The sequence below is a fragment of the Scleropages formosus genome, chromosome 2, assembly GCF_900964775.1.
Source record: "Scleropages formosus chromosome 2, fSclFor1.1, whole genome shotgun sequence".
NCBI classification, from domain to species: domain Eukaryota; kingdom Metazoa; phylum Chordata; class Actinopteri; order Osteoglossiformes; family Osteoglossidae; genus Scleropages; species Scleropages formosus.
In genome coordinates this window covers 13,545,009-13,562,331 of record NC_041807.1, presented here as the reverse complement: position 1 = coordinate 13,562,331, position 17,323 = coordinate 13,545,009, and the positions used below count along the sequence as shown (strand labels likewise).

The 17,323-nt window shown below is 42.5% G+C and overlaps 1 protein-coding gene across 2 annotated transcripts; it reads left to right on the top strand.

The window, feature by feature from the left end:
• Positions 1-1,831: 1,831 nt before the first annotated feature.
• Positions 1,832-16,236, top strand: slc26a4 (solute carrier family 26 member 4). 2 transcript variants are annotated; one of them, XM_018747515.2, is made up of 21 exons: positions 1,832-1,964; positions 4,600-4,769; positions 4,976-5,115; positions 5,583-5,693; positions 5,871-6,052; positions 6,163-6,327; positions 6,794-6,946; positions 7,163-7,245; positions 7,487-7,634; positions 8,507-8,620; positions 9,083-9,160; positions 9,243-9,338; positions 9,885-9,991; positions 11,643-11,712; positions 11,997-12,089; positions 12,341-12,436; positions 12,852-13,076; positions 13,665-13,719; positions 13,964-14,109; positions 14,487-14,555; positions 14,877-16,236. In XM_018747515.2, the coding sequence occupies exons 2-21, from the start codon at positions 4,636-4,638 to the stop codon at positions 14,886-14,888; spliced, it is 2,277 nt and encodes a 758-aa protein (XP_018603031.1). In that variant the 5' UTR covers positions 1,832-1,964; positions 4,600-4,635; the 3' UTR covers positions 14,889-16,236. The 2 variants fall into 2 exon arrangements, with proteins under 2 accessions (XP_018603031.1, XP_018603030.1); XM_018747514.2 differs by having other exon boundaries at positions 14,487-16,236.
• The last annotated feature ends 1,087 nt before the right edge of the window (positions 16,237-17,323 follow it).

Here is a 17,323-nt window from a genome sequence, read left to right as displayed (position 1 = left end):
CAGGGTCTGGCAGAACTGTTTTTTTGGCGTATGAGGACAAGAATTTCCAAATAATGAAAAATTTCCAGAGGAAGCCTGCAGTTAAACTATGCATCGAGTCTGTGAGCCAGTCCACATGAGAAGGGGGGGTTCTACTTCCACAACATATTAAAATAAGCTGATGTACTAGTAGAGACAGAAAGTGATTAGGTCACAGTGGCTATTAGTCCAAGACAGGACTGTCGCTAATGCAGTGAATGGTGGTGACGATCGCAGGGGGCCACAGCTGCAGAGGGCCCACCCAGACATTTCATCTCTCACTGAAGCTCAACAGCGATCCATAATCTTCTGGAAACTGCATCAGAGTGAAAAACCATCCAGCAAATTATTTATATAGCTGTGATTTTTTTCAAGCATCCCCCTGTCATGACCACGCCCTTCTGCTCTCTCAAGCCCTACGTCACTTTGCTTGTCCCATGTCCCATTCCTCATTGTCCCTTAGTCCCGCTCTACATCTCCTTGGTTACAACCGCTCGCCTTGTCCCCTGACCATGAGATTGGATCGTCTCCTCAGCCCAATTCGCCCATCCCCGACCACGAGAACCAGCCTAGTCTTTCGGTACTGAATAAATGATCCTGCGCTTGCGTCCCGCCTCCTCCGTGTCCTCTGTTCGGCCCGACACCCCCCAGTCTGCAAGTTTTACTTGGACAGATTCTCCTGTTCTTAAAATCTATTTTGTGAGGTTAAGGAAATCAGAAGGGGACCCCTCCAAGTTTTTTTTTAACCCTTTATTGATATTTTTTATTTATGAGAATGGGACACCAATACACATCACACTGAAGAAAACAACACTGAACAGTGAACTAATCAATGAAATACCGTAAACACTTCACAGAAATGTGATTGTAATGAAATAGCTGAATTGTTGAATGAATAGAAAGGAAATTAGTATAGTAAACAATAAAAAGACGTACAAAGAAAGGTGCCCAAAAGAAACCATATATCTATAAACGTATTACAAAAAATTAACTGTACTGATATTTGTGTATCTAGTGCAAATAGACCACAAACCCACAGCGTAAATTAGAATTACCTTAATAAAATCTATTGTCACACATAACATGTCACATCAGGTGATGTTTGGTGCTCTGGTTTCCTCCCACATTCCAAAGACATGCAGAAAAGGTGGGTTGGTGGTGTTAAATTGTCTGTAGTGTGTGAAGGGGTAAGGTGAATATGTGTATGTGTGCCTGCCCTGCAGGCATCCAGCCCAGGGTGTACCCTCCCTGCCTTACTATCGCTGATTCTGGGATGGGCTCCTAACCTTCATGACCCTGCTCAGGGCAAACAGTTACTGAAAATGGACAGATGATGTGTATATTTTCCCACGAGTTAAACCATGTAATGTAGGTGTCAACATTGCTAGTGGTTCATAACATTAAAAAGCCCCATCTTAAAGTAACTTCAGTACCCGAATAGCTTTTCAAGTACATTTTTGGATGAGTATGTACTTTTAAGTGAGTTTTATTTTTGGCTACTTGGTCCAACCAGTGGAATTCCCTATTAAAGATTCAAAGCTATGATCACAACATGATCCCCTGGGTTTTGTGCCCACACACAGCCATACAGACATGTACAGTGGATCACAGCACATACATATGCAGAACAGTGTATGCATACGTGTCCACACACTACCACACCTGAGAAGCAGGTGGTGGACTCCTCTCTTGGCTCAAGCTCACAGATGAAACAGTATCTCCCTATCTGTGTACTGCTTGCACTGTAAGTGCCCCCCCTTTGCTCGTAAATACCCTGGATAGAGGGGAGCCCCACCCTTCGGGGGCAGCAGCTTTCACTCCAAGTGAGAGAGCGAAGCCAAACGTAGGAGTCGCCTTCCATGAGGGCAGAGCATTTTCCTTGCCTGTGTCTCCCAGTAGAGCGGAAAGAGGGCAGAACATCAGCCTTCATAAGATCCAGGTGACAGGTGAGTGTTACACGCTGCATCGTGCGCCTTGCTTAGACCTAACTGCGTGTTTCAGTCTGACACCGGTTCATTTTAACTCTGCGGAGTATTTGATACTTGTTTGTCAATGGGCTACAGTGGAGTTCAATGGGAAATCGGCCAAAAGGTTGTAGGTTTGATTCTCACCTTTGAATGTAGTACCCCTGAGCAACATGTTTACCCTAGATTGCTCCAGTAAAATTACCCAGCTGTAGAAATGAGTGAAAAATTGTACTTAGCTTAATGCTGTAAGTTGCTTTGGAGCAAAGCGACTACTGAATGAATATAAACCGAAGTAACAAATAACAGATTCCCAAATTTGTGCAGCGCATTGACATCATGCAGCGTGGTGGATATACTGTGATATGTGATTGCAGTGAGCTGAGGTGTGTATTACCCAGTGAATGAGTGAAAAATTGTACTTAGGTGCTTTGAATTGAACTGAACTGAATTGAAGACTTTGTCATTGTACTGTAAAAAATTGTGGTGTTATTGTGAGCTCTTTAGACAACTATATAAAACACAAGCACTTAGGTATAAAAATAGAAAATTAAACAATTCAAACAAAATAATGCAGTAGACCAGTAAGGCAGTAGGATGAACAATAAAAGACTTAGAAATAAGACAAAAAGTGTTTGTGTAGTTGAATGTACTAAGTGTGTATTTTGGGGGGTAAAAATCAGGCAGTGTTGAGCTGTTTCACAGCTCTGGGGAAGAAGCTGTTTTCCATCCGTGTGTGTGTGTGTGTGTGTGTGTGTGTGTGAGAATTGTCCTGTATCGCCTGCCAGAGGGGAGCAGTTTAAAGAAGTGGTGTGCAGGGTGAGTGGAGTCCCTGATAATTTTGGAGGTTCTGCTCTGACATCTGGACAGATAAATGTCTTTGACTGCCGGTAGCTGTGCGCCGATGTTTTAAGCCATCCTGATGACCTGTTGCAGACCCCTCTGATCTTCTCTTGTGCAGTTGGCATAGCATGCTGTAATGCAGTATGTCAGTATACTCTCCACTGTACATTGACAGAAATTCACAAGAAGATCCTGGGGCAGTTTCGCTCTCCTTAGTCTTCTCAAGAAATAGAGGCATTGTTGTGCCTTTCCAATGACAGTGGAAGTGTGTATGGCCCGAGAGAAGTCTTCTGTAATGTTCACCCCCAGGAATCTGAAACTGGGGACTCTCTTCACAGCCTCGCCATTTATAAGCACAGGACTGAAGTCAGTTCTCCTTTTTCTTCCTGAAGTCCACCACAATCTCCTTTGGTTTGTTTTTGCTCCTTGGCTTCTCTTCTGATTGCCTTCATCCTCAATATAAGCACAAAACGGGAGGATCTCAGGCCAGTGCTGTCCCAGGCCAGACACAAACTCCTTCATTCCTGACATCTCCAAATGTTCCATCACTGTAATGATCGTAATGGAATTGTCCCATGGCAGTGCGGTGGTTAGCGATGCTGTCTTCCAGTCCAAAGGTTACAGGTTCTACTCCCACCACTGAGCTTAAGTAACTTATCCTAGAATTAGAGTCAGCTAAATGAATTGATGTAGGGCTGTGGTGCCTCATAGTGTTGGTGTCCTGCAGTGCTGAGGCTTTGGGCTGTATGTTGCTTCCAATCCCACTCAGTTTGTGTGGAGTTTGCTTGTTCTCCCTGTGTTTATGCCTCTGGGTGCTCTGGTTACCTCCCACAGAGCAGAGGCATGTATTTCTGGTGACTCTAGTTTCCTCTTTGTGTTTTTGTCTGTGAGTGAGAGTGTGTGTTTATTTGCTCTGTGATGGACTTGCATCCTGTGCAGGGTGTACCCTGTCTCACACTCAGCTATACCAAGATAGGCTCCAGATCGCCTCAACCCTGCACTAGACAACCGCTTTTTTTTTAATAACTGGACAGACTTACAATATAAACTTTAATGGGTATTAACATGACTTTCAGGGCATTTTCTCAAGGAGTAAACACCAGGATTGTAGTTTTTTCTCCTAAATCATAACCAAATGTTTTTTTTTTTTTGATGAAAGCACGCCACAAAAAATATGTAGGTGTTGAACAAAGCTCAGATGAAAAGCAGAATATCTTTATTAGAAATGTTATAATATTTCCTCCCAAACTTGTACTTTTTCCTCCCACGAGAGCCTTAAAATTAATTAATTTACCTTAACATAGGGTATTCTTTTTACTTCTTTAATGACCTTTTTTTTCCAAAATGACACACACACTAGTGGGCACCGATTCAGAAGGGAGGACTCCCTGTTTTTCACATGGCGTTGAAATTGTATCGGAGTGAGCAGCAAACTTGATAAACCTGGGCCTGGACTTATGCTCGTTCTCAGGAATGAAAGCCTGGTCCACAGTCCTGGGTGGGACACTGGCCTACACGCCTGGGAGAGAGGCTGCCTTGCACTCCCAGGTCAGATGCTGGCTCTCATTCCTGGAAGAGACACTGAGTGAGATGTTGGTTATTTAGCTCTCAGAACAAATTGAACACATTGGCTGTCAGGTGTGGACAGGAGGCTCTTCCTTTATCTTTTCTCCAACTACAGACAGGATTTTCAGTGGCGCCCTGGTTAAGTTCTACATGCAAGAACTTCTGTGCATTTGCTATCAGACTTCCTCCCTCTGTATCACTCTTGCAGCTTGCTTCCCAGAACTCATACCAGGGGACATCCAGGATGAGCACACATGCTTCTTCCCACCAATATTTCATCTCCCGCCCCATCTACTCCTACCCAGACTTCAATGTAGAGAATGAGCACTGCACTGGTGTGGACAGGACCTTTAGGGACAGGCTAAGTGAGTCTTACAGGTGAGTCAGGCAGGAATACTCTGATGTGGATATGAGTGTAAGATGATGCTCTAGGTAGTCTACAGTACCATTTCAACAGAGCTACATTTAAGTAGGATATTCTGACGATGGAAGATATGTTTTTACGTGTATGATGAGGTGTGTATAATTACCCATGATGCTGCATATTCCTCATATAAGTTTCACATTTTGGAAATCACCTGCAGATGCTCAGGTAGAACGGCTTTGCGGCTGATTAAAAGCATCTTCCCTGTGACGGACTGGCTGTTCAGATATCCAGTCAGAGAGTGGCTGCTCAGTGACATCATCTCTGGGGTCAGTACAGGACTGGTCAGTAGCCTACAAGGTGAGTGTCAGCTGCACTTTTCGATTAACGTTTAGACACCTCATAAAACATCAGGTCAATTTTTTTGACGAATCCATGTCCAAAATAAGTCACATGAGGTTTCCTATAAATATCAAAAAGTCAAATCAGCTTCACTAAATCTTAGAAGTAACAGTGTAATATAACACCTATGCAAAACTTATATGAGGAATATGCAGCATCTGCATGTTCTTGAGCTAGCATGAAGGTCCAGATTATGTCAGTTGTGTATTGTAATAGTTCTAATGAAGAGCGGGGGTGCAACTCGGATTCTACACTGTATTATAAACACTATCTGACTGGTATCTGTTGTCTTCAGTGAGATCACAAGGGATATATATACGTATATAGATTGACATCAAATCAGAGAGAGGTTCTAAAAATGAACTGGAGTACGTGTTGCGAAAATTGATGGTGTCCCGACCCTAATTCTCCTGTCTTTTTTTCAGGCCTGGCCTATGCACTGCTGGTGTCAGTTTCCCCTGTGTATGGACTGTACTCTGCTTTCTTCCCCATCATCCCCTACTTCATATTCGGTACATCCCGGCACGTATCTGTTGGTAAGTTCCATCAACTCGTTATGAGAGCCCGGGTTGCTAGGCATTAAAAAATTCTATTAAACCTTTTAACTGAGGGCAAATTCACAAAATGTCATTGACTTGCTGTGAAGCACAATGAACCAACCCTTGGATTATAGGATTTTAATTGTCTTACCCTGCTTTGTTGTTGATCCTCAGGGCCATTTCCTGTCACATGCCTGATGGTGGGTTCTGTGGTGATGACCCTTACACCTGATGATGACTTCCTGGTTCCCCTGAATATCAGCGGTGTGAATGAGACCACGGTGGATGTGGAGGCGAGGGAGGCACAGAGGATCGTGATAGCATGTTCCATGACTGTACTGATTGGTCTCATTCAGGTACAGTGTTCCTCACACGGACAGGACGCTTACATCCTCTCAAAGCAACTGGTGTCTACAGGAAAACGATTTGAGGCAGCAAAGCTGATGGTCAGCTTTGTTTCTATTAGGTGATTATGGGGCTGCTGCAAGTCGGCTTTCTGGTTCGCTACCTGTCGGACCCACTGGTTGGGGGGTTCACCACTGCCGCCGCCCTTCACGTGTTCATCTCCCAACTGAAGACCATCCTTTCAGTGCCGACCAGCAGCCATAGTGGGCTTTTCTCCATTGCGTATGTGAGTGTCGGCTTATTTTTTGAACTCGGCCTGCATACTGTGCTGCGGTGACTTTCTAAAACCAAACTGAGTGCATAAACTGTTCATCGAGGCATATCTGGGAATTTGTGGTTTTGTGTTCTTTTACCATTTAATATTAGTGCAGACAGTCAAAATGAGAAAAGCTTGCTACGTGAAAGTGTTTCTTCTCACCGAGCTTAGTGTAACCCTTAAAAACTGAGAAAAAGCTCAAAATTAGCATTTGTGTTTTGCAATCCTTGAGTTGCTTTTAGTACATTTTCCCTCCCTTAAATTTCAGCAGTGGAGCTGCTATTCTGTCGTAGCACCGTTTCACAAGCAGTGTTTCTGTTGTGCTTTTTTAACAGATTTGCATGCTGACCGGTACATACGCCGTCACTCTAAATGTGATTTTCCTCATGTCTGGGCACTCGTTGATTTTTCTCCCCCTTTTGGGTTTTTTGCTTAGACACTTGGTGATGTGCTTAGGAACATCAAACAAACGAACACGGCCGACCTGTTGGCGGGGCTCATGACCATTGCGGTCGTGATGACCGTGAAGGAATTCAATGCAAAGTTTCAGCACAAGATTCCAGTGTCCATTCCAATAGAGCTGATTGTGGTGAGTATCCTGCAAGAACTAAGGGTAGCCAACACTTTGGAGAATTATCTTACAACGGAACGGATTTTGGTAGTGCTCATTTTGTGAATGACTTAATGGCTTGAGATGTGTGAAATGTAGATCCTTTCTCTGCTTTTGTCTCTGTTTTTACTATGGTGCCACTATGGTCCTACCTCTCCCTACCCTGTACGGGCCACCACCCTGCCAATGCTTCAGACTGTGGTTGCCACGGGGATCTCCTATGCCGTGGATCTCGAGTCCCGCTATGGAGCCAGCACTGTTCGAAGCATCCCCAGGGGGTAGGGTCTCTTCTTGTGGCAGATCTGTGATGCATTCTGTGGCACTTCCTCCTTTCTGTCAACAGTTAATGGACCAAAGTAGTGTTTCAGAGGGCATGTACAGTGCGTTGCTGGGAAGCTAAGAATGATGACAAAGCTTTGCAATGAACCACTTGAGAGAAAGAGAAATGTGTGTGTGTGTGTGTGTGTGTGTGTGTGTGTGTGTTTGCACACTATTTGAACACAGGTCTGCCTTTTCCAGGTTTGCTTCTCCCAGTCTCCCGGACCAGGGTGTCTTCTGGAAGACACTGGAACCAGGTTTTTCCACAGCGGTGGTGGGCTATGCTGTGGCGGTATCTGTGGCCAAAGTGTATGCTGCCAAAAATGATTATGCAATCAATGGCAACCAGGTGTGGGATGAGGCCAACTTCCTTCCACTTATGTTTTGAAACTCCTTCACAGAAAGGGTTAGTCGAAGGAGAGACGGGAGGATCCTACTAAAGTCGTCTTCTTGTCTCAGAGTTTTCCTCCTGATTCCGGTTATTCTTAAAACATATGATAAAATTCCTACATTCTGGGCTTAGATATCTGCCCTGGAGCATGGTTAGAACTGTCAGTTCAACCTTAAGTTAGGGAATGCTAATAACATGTGGTCTTACAGACCAAGTGTGCTTGGAGAACAAGTGTGTATGAGTATTTTTGAGCTACAATTACATAATTATGTCGTTATTTCATACATCCAGTTAGATGACACACTCTGGAGTTAGCTCATGCAGCTTCCCTATGTGCTGTCTGAGACGCACATCTCATACTATTGTTCGAATTTTCCATTTCTTACTTGTGACTTGGAGTCCTAGCTGTGTGACAATCTGGTTTCATCATAGTGCGGGTGGTGGGATAATCAGCAGGGGTCTGGCCCTGGGGTGTTCACTGAGCGAAGCACCATTCAAAGACCGTTGGAGATGAGAGTTGTGTCTCCTGTTCTGTCTGCATTTAGCCCTTCAACATCGTAGCAGTTGAGTCACAGGGTGAAAAGCTGGTGGAGCTGAACCTAGCCTGTATACATGATGACATGTGGTGCTCAGGGCAATAAATACCAAACTGAATGTATCTAAACCGGTAGAAGAACAGGGGGAGCAGAAAAAAAGAACATACTGCTTCTTTTATTTCTTGTGTATAGATTGACAGACTCTCGTTTCTATGTCCAGGAAGGTATGGGCATTTTTAGTGACTTGAGATAGAAGACAGGTCTTTGAGCATTTTGGCTGATTTTTTTTTGCAGGAACTGATAGCATTTGGCATCAGCAATGTCTTCAGTGGCTGCTTCTCCAGCTTTGTGGCCAGCACAGCTCTGTCCCGCACTGCTGTCCAAGCGAGCACAGGTGGAAAGACCCAGGTAGGCCCCATTTTTTCGTTGGATCATTACGGGTTTAATAAATTACCCATGCTGCTTGCACTCAGTGAGAATCTACAATTTGTATTGTTTGCATCAATATTCCTAAGTTATTGCTTCCATACAACTAGCCCAGAGATTCACTAGCGGATCGACCGATCATCAGACTAATGATGCTGAGAGGGATTGTAATGGTAGAATTGATTAAACCTGCCTGAACTGTACAGCTGGTTGACATTCACACACACACACACACACACACACACACACACACAGACACACACATTGACTGAAGCCACTTGTCCCAAGCGGGGTCGTGGCGAGACGGAGCCTAACCCGGCAACACAGGGCGTAAGGCTGGAGGGGGAGGGGACACACCCAGGATGGGATGCCAGTCCACTGATTGACATCCAGTGAGGTTAATGGATTAGTATGGACTCATTTGCAATGCCTGTACTGCTGTAGGTTGCAGGTGTGATCTCAGCAACTGTGGTAATGGTGGTGATTTTGGCTCTGGGTCAGCTCCTGGAACCCCTGCAGAAGGTAGGTGCTGAGCTTCTCAAGGGCCGTTGAAAGGGATTAGCCTCACAGCATTTTGCTGATCCCGCCTATGCTTGCTCCTCAGTCGGTGCTGGCCGGCGTCGTCATCGCTAACCTCAGAGGAATGTTTCTGCAAGTGCTGGATGTTTTGGTGCTGTGGCGGCAGAACAGAGCCGACTGTGTGAGTCACCTGCGTACCATTGCGCTAGAGAAGAACCCAGAATGACTGAATCACATCAACCGAACCCAGGGAAACCAGACTCTGCTCTTCACCACTTGTGTCTCTAAATGTGTTAATTCAATTTTAATGCATAAAACCAAACCACGAAATCCAGCAGTGTTAAAGCAGGACTGCCTGAATGGAACCAGAACCTGTAAAATTGTTTCAAAACCAATATTACAGAATCACTCCAGAACAGAGAAAGAGAATCAGCTCTGCAGTGCCTAAGCCAGCATGAGAATTAACACAACATAGTGGAAATAAGCCCAAACTATTCACTATAAACCATTTAAAACCACCGGTGGACTGAATGCATTTATAATTGTCCCAGCTGTCAAAAGTATTTTAAAAATTAATTCAGATTGGTCTCAGAACTGATGCTCAGCTGATTTGATCTAAGTGGAGGTTCTTGGTTTTGTGTGCAGTTCCCATTTGACTCTACTTGTTTCCAGAATGTCATTTGAACACATGTATGCTCATGTGGACCGGTGTGCTGCTGTGTTTTAGCTGATCTGGATCGCTACCTGCCTAGCTTCTGTTGTCCTTGGGCTTGATGTGGGCTTGCTGACTGGCCTGGCGTTTGAGATATGCACTGTGGTGTTCAGGACCCAGTTGTAAGTCTCAACAATCTCACCCTTGTCTTCATCATGAGCATTCCTGCCTCAAACTAAACAGAAAGCATCATGTAAACTGACGTTTTACTGCCAAAGTATGTTTTAAAAACTTTTTTCTTCTAAACATATGCATTCTATTTAAAAAAAGAAAGTCTAACAAGATTAAAAGATAAGAAATATTCTTAAAACAGGAGATCTCAGCATCCCACTATTTATATGTAGCAAATTAAAATGTCATTCCGAGTTTATTAAGCACAAATTTATTTGGAGAAAATAAATTATGAGAATCAGTTTCGAGGCGGATCTCCTCACCTTGATCCCACACTAGCTGACAAGATGTACCTTTTAGTGAGGATGAGATAAGACTCTCCCACATTCCTCCTCCAGAGCAAGAATCCATTTGTTTACGTCATACATTATTCGGCAGGGGGACCAGTGTGTGTGGATTTCACCCTTATCAGGGCTTAATAGAAAATGCTGACAGACAGCCATAAATCTCCAATAATTAAAAAAATTATGAATCAATGTAGTGATAAGTTTTCTCACTATGTAATAGGCATTTATGCATTGTGATCTTATATAATCGGGTGTAAAACAATGAACATTCACAGGTGCCAATAATAGGTGTAATTTCTTTCTGTCATTGAAACCTTCAAACAGAATCCCATGGTCATTGTCAGCCTCCAGTTGTCTTCTATAACCTCCAACTTTTCCCACTCACTCATCTATCACTTCTGGTGACTTTACTTTTTTCTTTATCTCAAAGATAGGCAAGATCCAGAAATGCTTTGTCATCTCTGATCTCACTGAATGCATCTGCTCCTGGCCATTTCTTCGCCTCCTTCTTTCCCATAACTAACTCTTAGGTGTCTGTTGCTGTTACTTGGGCACAAAACATTACATCCGCATTGGACTGTACTGTTACACATCTATGTGCCATATATCTGTACTGTTACATATCTATGTGCCATATATCTATTATTTATATATCCAGCATTGTACCATATACTATCTCATGTCCATTGATTCCTTCCTAAATGCAGACAGTATCCCTTCAGGCTTCAAGAAAGCTCTTTTTAGAGAACACCCCTTCTCTAAAAAAAACCTTCACCTAACCCTGCAGTTTTTGAAAAATGTTATGTAGTCGCCATCCTCCCTCTTTTGTCTGAAACATTGAAATGAGTGTTTCATGGGCAGTTCTCTTCTTTCCTCTGTAGCAATAACCTCTGTGTTGAAGCCTCTTCCCTCGCTGTATTCTGCCACCCTCTCATCTGTTCTCATTTTTCATGTCTGGTCATCAGTTTTTGGCAGCTAACCATTCTCTTCTAGTGTCTTCAGTTAACAACCTTGGCTTCACTGGTATTCTGACCAATAATAGAGATGAATAAAATATAATGTAAATAAATAATAAACATTAACAATAAGATTGTGTTTTGACATTTCTTAGGTTTGTCATATTTGCTATTGTACTTTTTTCTTTAAACTTTATAGAGAAAATGTTTAAGAATGACCAATTTGCCGTGAGATGAGAACACAGTTAAAACCAGGTGTATATTTGACAGTGACGGAGAAGCAGAGGAACTGTAGAACTGAGTCGAAACAGTTCCAGTTCTGATTTCAGAAAGCTGTTCTTTACCTTCTCTTTTCCCAGCCCCACATGCTCTACACTCGGGAGTATTCCTCACACTGATATCTACAGGAATGTCAAGGGCTACAAAAATGTGAGAACCTTAAACCCGTGATGCGTGAATGGCCATTTAACTCTATATCCAATGCTAGGCTTTTCTCTCTCACATCCTTGTGTGCCTTTACCTGATGCTTTTTTCCAAAGCAACTTACAACATTAAGCTACTTATAATTACTTATCCAGCTTTGGAATTCTACTGGGGCAGTTGAGAGTAAGTACTTTGCTCAAGGGCACTATAGTTAAACCACACTGAAGAACACATGGCGTTGACCAGGATTGATGGTAAATCCCTGAGTGACAAGGAATGCCTTTTTCCAGATTGTAGAGGTGGCAGGAGTGAAGATATTTAAGTGCAACTCACCCATTTACTTTGCCAACATTGACTACTTCAAAGAGCAGCTGAAGAAAGCGGTAGGTTTGCCCTGGGATGGTGATCATGTGGTGCTGGAGCTATAGTACATATGGGGTATGTTTGAGTAATGTGTGGCATGATGTGTAAAGTACTTACAGTATTAGTAAAGGTTATGGAATGCTTTTTTGGGCAAAACATAACAGCCCCCTTAGGGGTAATGCTTAAAGCAACTTTTTTGAATTGGTCTTTTGATGAGACTTCAAAAACAAGAATGAATAAATTTTTTGACCTCATAACATTCCTCATTCAGGTGGGGTTTGATGCGGTTCAGGTGTTTAAGAAGAGGAACAAAGCCCTGAAGAAGATCCAGAAGCTCATGAAGAAAGAGAAGCTGAAGACCTCTAAGGTGAGACTGAAGCTTGGGTTTTTTTCTTGAGTCCTGCTCCTGAATCCAAAAGATGCTAAGCTCAGAACAATTTGAATATGATCATGCATGCAGATACTACATATTTCCCCTTAATGTACTATAGTACACATTTTACATGCGTTTTGCATTTTGAAGTGCAAGATTTGCTTCTACATTACCGTTATTAGCAACTGACAAAAAGAGGTGAAGATTGTAGGTTTCTCTTGAGTTCCTGTCTTTATTTCACTCTTATCAATAGTCATACTTAGCACTAGATATAAAGTTCCAGTCTTAATGTATTGTGTAGAATAATTGACACCGACCCTGCAGTGGAATTCAAATCTATTGCTTGTCGTTGTCTTTCTGTCATGTTGCCCATCTCGGTTGGAAAGTGATTTCTGCCTCACCCTTCCAGAATGGAGTTGTTTCGGCAGTCTCGCTGTGTCAGGAAAACAAAGGCTTTGAGGGCGAGGGCGATGTGGTGCGAGTGGGACCGGGGGAGAGAGCGGATCTCCACCTGGATTGGGCCTCAAAGCTACCAGTGCCTGTTAATGTGCCAAGAGTCCAGATCCACAGCCTGGTGTTAGACTTCTCTGCCGTTTCCTTCCTGGATGTGGTGGCAGTCAAGGCCCTGAGACTGGTGGGTCCCTTTACAAAAACCCACACTTTGCCATACAGTAACAGCCTAGTAAAGTAAAACACAAAAAATGCGGGGGTCCGTGAACAAGGAGGGGATGCAATGCTGTTCCACAAGAACACTATGTACCCTGAGTCACCGCCAGCAGATAACCAGTCAAAGAAGTGGACACAATTACAAACTTTAAAAATAAATGATTTTGTTTTTCTTTTGGTGCCTCTCGCTTCAGCACACATTACATATATCTGGTTTTGCGTATATATTCATCTTAAAATGGTTTCATTATGATAAGATGATGTATTTGTCAAACATTTCATTGCCAGATATTTTAAATCTTCTCTTGCACATTTTCACATTCAATACTGTACATAATTAACAATTTATTCTTTAAGTAACTTCTTAGATAAAAATAAAATGACAAAGGAATTTTGATAGTGTCCACTAAGACTGAATAACTACAAAGTAAAGGTTGTGGAGCCCTTTGGTGCAACAATGTGGCTTTCTTAACTCTTATCTATGTGTTACAACATTACAATGATTAATTTCCATGACATGAATCCAGCTTGACCATTTGCCTCCTGCCCTCTACAGGTTGTCAAAGAATTTGTGAGGCTCAACGTCCGTGTCTTCATCGCAGGCTGTGACGGTACAGTGAGGAATGGACAGGGTTACAGCACTGACAGCCAGAGAGAACGGAACTGGTTCCCGATGGCATTTCTGATGGCTCATTTCACATATCACTTGAACATGTCGAAGGAACAAATAGATTCCCTTTGAGAAACGTGTCACTTCTTTCATTATTTTTTGCCTGGTATTATCCAGGAATGTTACACCAAAATTTGACATGTTGTGAAAAAAATGTGTGACCTCCATTCTCTATCTGGTTGTAGATGAGATGGTGAAGAATATGGAGTCTTTGTCCTTCTTCGACGAAGCGGTAACGAAGGACCTCCTCTTCCTCTCTGTACATGATGCAGTCCTCTTCATCAGACGAGGCGAGGCTGACGGCAGTCTGCAGAACCCAGCCCTCCGAAGTGTAAGGAGCATGAGTGACACATTCACAGTGGTAGAGTACATCCATAGTACAGTACGTCCATTTGTTCTCATGGATTACAAATGCTGCCTGTTTGTCCCTCGTGGATGGGCCAAGGGGCTTTCACCCCAATGGGTGCGGTGCCGCTGTAGTTGTCCTGCTCGTAGTCAGTGGATGACAGATTGACGATTGATCCACATTAGGGCCGAGCCACTCCGGGACTCCTGAGAGTCTCATTCAAACAACACAGTTCCGTAAAATAAAACACAGAAGACATACCGAGCTTTAGATTTCATGCCTTTTTCAGACACCAACGCAACTGATAAAGACTGTCCTTTGGACTTTGTAATTGACTTTAAAATCTGTAACACGTGACACAGAATAGCAAAGAGACCCCCCCTTTCCCTGGTGAGGAGGACCTGACAGAGACCAACGACAGCCAACAAAGCGTAAGTCATAGTCATCAACTTTTCCTTGAGCTGACTGTCGAAATGTCTGTGCTCCTCATCTTCCTCGGGATCAACCCTTTTCCCTCCATTTGCAGTAAATTGCTGTTTTATTTTATTTCTTGTTCTTGCAGTTTACTACATCTCAGATATATGTGTCAAAACCCCAAAACGTGGGACGATTTTTGTTTTATTGTTAGGATCCTTACCCTTTTCTCGATGGTTGTGGGTAAATCCTTGCTGACGATTTGATCCCGTCCCCCTGCCATGTTCCCTGCTTTTATAATTTGAATTTTCCCTCTGTACCCTGGAATTCCAATTTAGATCTGGTTGTGATACCTGGCTGTATTACTCAACTCCTCCCGTTCTGATATCGACGCCATCAGCGGACTGTTGTATGGAGAGCTTGCAAATGGAGCGTTTCCTCTATGGCCTCTGAGGACTGAATGTACCGTTCTCGCTGCCACCAGACAACCATGGTCTGTCTGTCCCGAGAAGGCTAGATCACTGCACTGCTCATTAGTGCAGAAGACAGTAAAACGATTTCCATTAGCAACGGTCTGCAGTAAATAACCCATTATTTATTATTAAAGCCCTCACTGTTCATAAATGGCTGGATTTCTCTAAAGCCGGCAGACTGGTTTCTTCGGCTGAAATTCAGTAAGGTTAAAAACAGCCAGACAAAGCCCCCACGTGTCTTTTGGACAGGCTGGGTGGCTAATGAAAAGCACTTCGACTTTTGGTCTAAACAGTCCATTTCCTGTTTGGCATTGCCTTCCTCTGAAGGTCAGTGCTGATCTTGTGGGGAAAATTATTTTGAGGCTGCGGAGAGAGCACGCAAAACACTGATCTCTGGCCAGTGAAAGCAGACGTGACATTCAAAGAGTGCCATGCACAGCTACCAGGAGGGCAGTCGTCCCATTTACCTACGGTCTTGGGCCAGAATGAAAGCAACGCAGTAGAATGAAAGAGACTGCTGGTCTGTACAGAAAAGAAATGCCAAAGTGAACACAAGAAGAACTGCAACTGCACATTTCCCAGGATTAAAATTGCTGTGTGTTACATTTAATCACCTGCAAAACAATCGCAATGTGTTTTGTTCATAGAATGAGCAAAGTTTAATCAAAGATTTTTGTGATTTAACTTCCTCTATCTTCCTGTACAACTTTATGTATCGTTTTCCTTTCGTGAGCAATAACTGTCCTAATGAAGGCATTATTCTAATGAATCAATGAATTTAGTTTTACAAGAAAGTTGATGATAAGCATGTCATAGTGCAATGCAGCATTTTTTAGTATCTAGCTGAGATAATGCATAAGTAGGATAGGTTTTATATTTCAGATTATGCACAGGATCCCAAAACACGAAAAATCTGGACGAAAAGTTTTTGTGGAAAATATTTCCTATGGCATATATTATACTGAGAAGCATAATTTATTCACAAAAACCATAGTTAATATGAATACAATGACCAGGGGTCTTTCTCCCACAGTGAGTGTATTTCTGAAGAAAGTCAGAAGTACAGTTTCAACAAACCAACCCAGTATGATTTTTACACAAAACCATGCTTAGTACAATTATACACTATTTTGTACACTATAATACACAATTATATACAAATTATAATAAATATATAATTTGACTACCAATGCTTGTGTTTTGGTTAATAAAGGTGTACAATGTTTGAGCCTAAATGCTAACGTCTCTTTTCTCCCATACATGGGAAATAGGGAAAGAGAAGACTTGAGGCATGTGCTGGCTGATAAGTCAATACATATTAGGGTACTAATCTAATCATGTGAGGTAATAGGAACAAATGGGACACATAATAACCCTTCTGTATCTCTGAAGGTGTCAGGAAACACGTTTCTTTCTCTCCTGAATTCTAAGAAATGATTTGCGGCGAATGACAAGTGCCTTTTCCTCTCAGTATTGTACAACCATAATGTGCCTTATTTCAGTTCTGATTGGCAAGGATTAATAGGCCGACTTGCCGGTGATAGCCAACGACCAATTGATCTCTCTCATCTATCTATGTCAACCCTGAATATTGCTGATAACGTCCACTGTACTATTGAGGGTGTGTTAAACAATTTTGCTGCATCGATCAGGGCACTATCACACAATCTGAGCTGGTGACTCTAATAATAAATATTTATTGTTCGGGTTTAAAGTTTATATCATAAAAGAACCCTCTGCATTTTTCATCCTCGTGTCTGACTTTTCCAATCACTGAACTAGCAGTGAAGTTGGTTCACCTGTATATTAACATTGCATGACCACATCATTATCTTCCAGAATGTGCATCCGATCAGCCAGTTTAACACAACACTTAATTGTAGTATTTACTAGGTAAGAATGCATGTAAAATAGAAAATATAAAAAAATTTAAAAATATAAAAGGAGCTAGAACATATAATACATGCTTAATGTAAATTTCAAGGAAAAATTACTCTAATGGCGAATTGTCATAAAAAACTGAAATTCGGTATATTGAGGACAACACTTACAGTTCTAATTGAACTTGTTCACCACACCTGGAATTTACGCCCATTTTCGATCAATCATCTTCACTATTACGTGTCATTATGTGTCACGTGATTTTGTATGTCTGTTATTCATTTGCATGTTTTACTAATGTTTGTACATGGTGATGAAGGCCTGTAGCAAAAATGCATCCATGTCTCAATTTCACATTCAGGTTTGAATTCTGGATCGTAATAAACAGACAACTGCGAATGCTGTCCTACATGTGCTCTACATGCAAGAAT

Excerpts from the sequence above, each read along its gene's own strand:
- slc26a4 (XM_018747514.2), top strand. The coding sequence starts at position 4,636 with ATGAGCACACATGCTTCTTCCCACCAATATTTCATCTCCCGCCCCATC. Across the intron at positions 6,328-6,793 it reads GGCTTTTCTCCATTGCGTAT|ACACTTGGTGATGTGCTTAG; the intron begins GTGAGTGTCGGC and ends TTTTTTGCTTAG. Across the intron at positions 8,621-9,082 it reads GCACAGGTGGAAAGACCCAG|GTTGCAGGTGTGATCTCAGC; the intron begins GTAGGCCCCATT and ends GTACTGCTGTAG.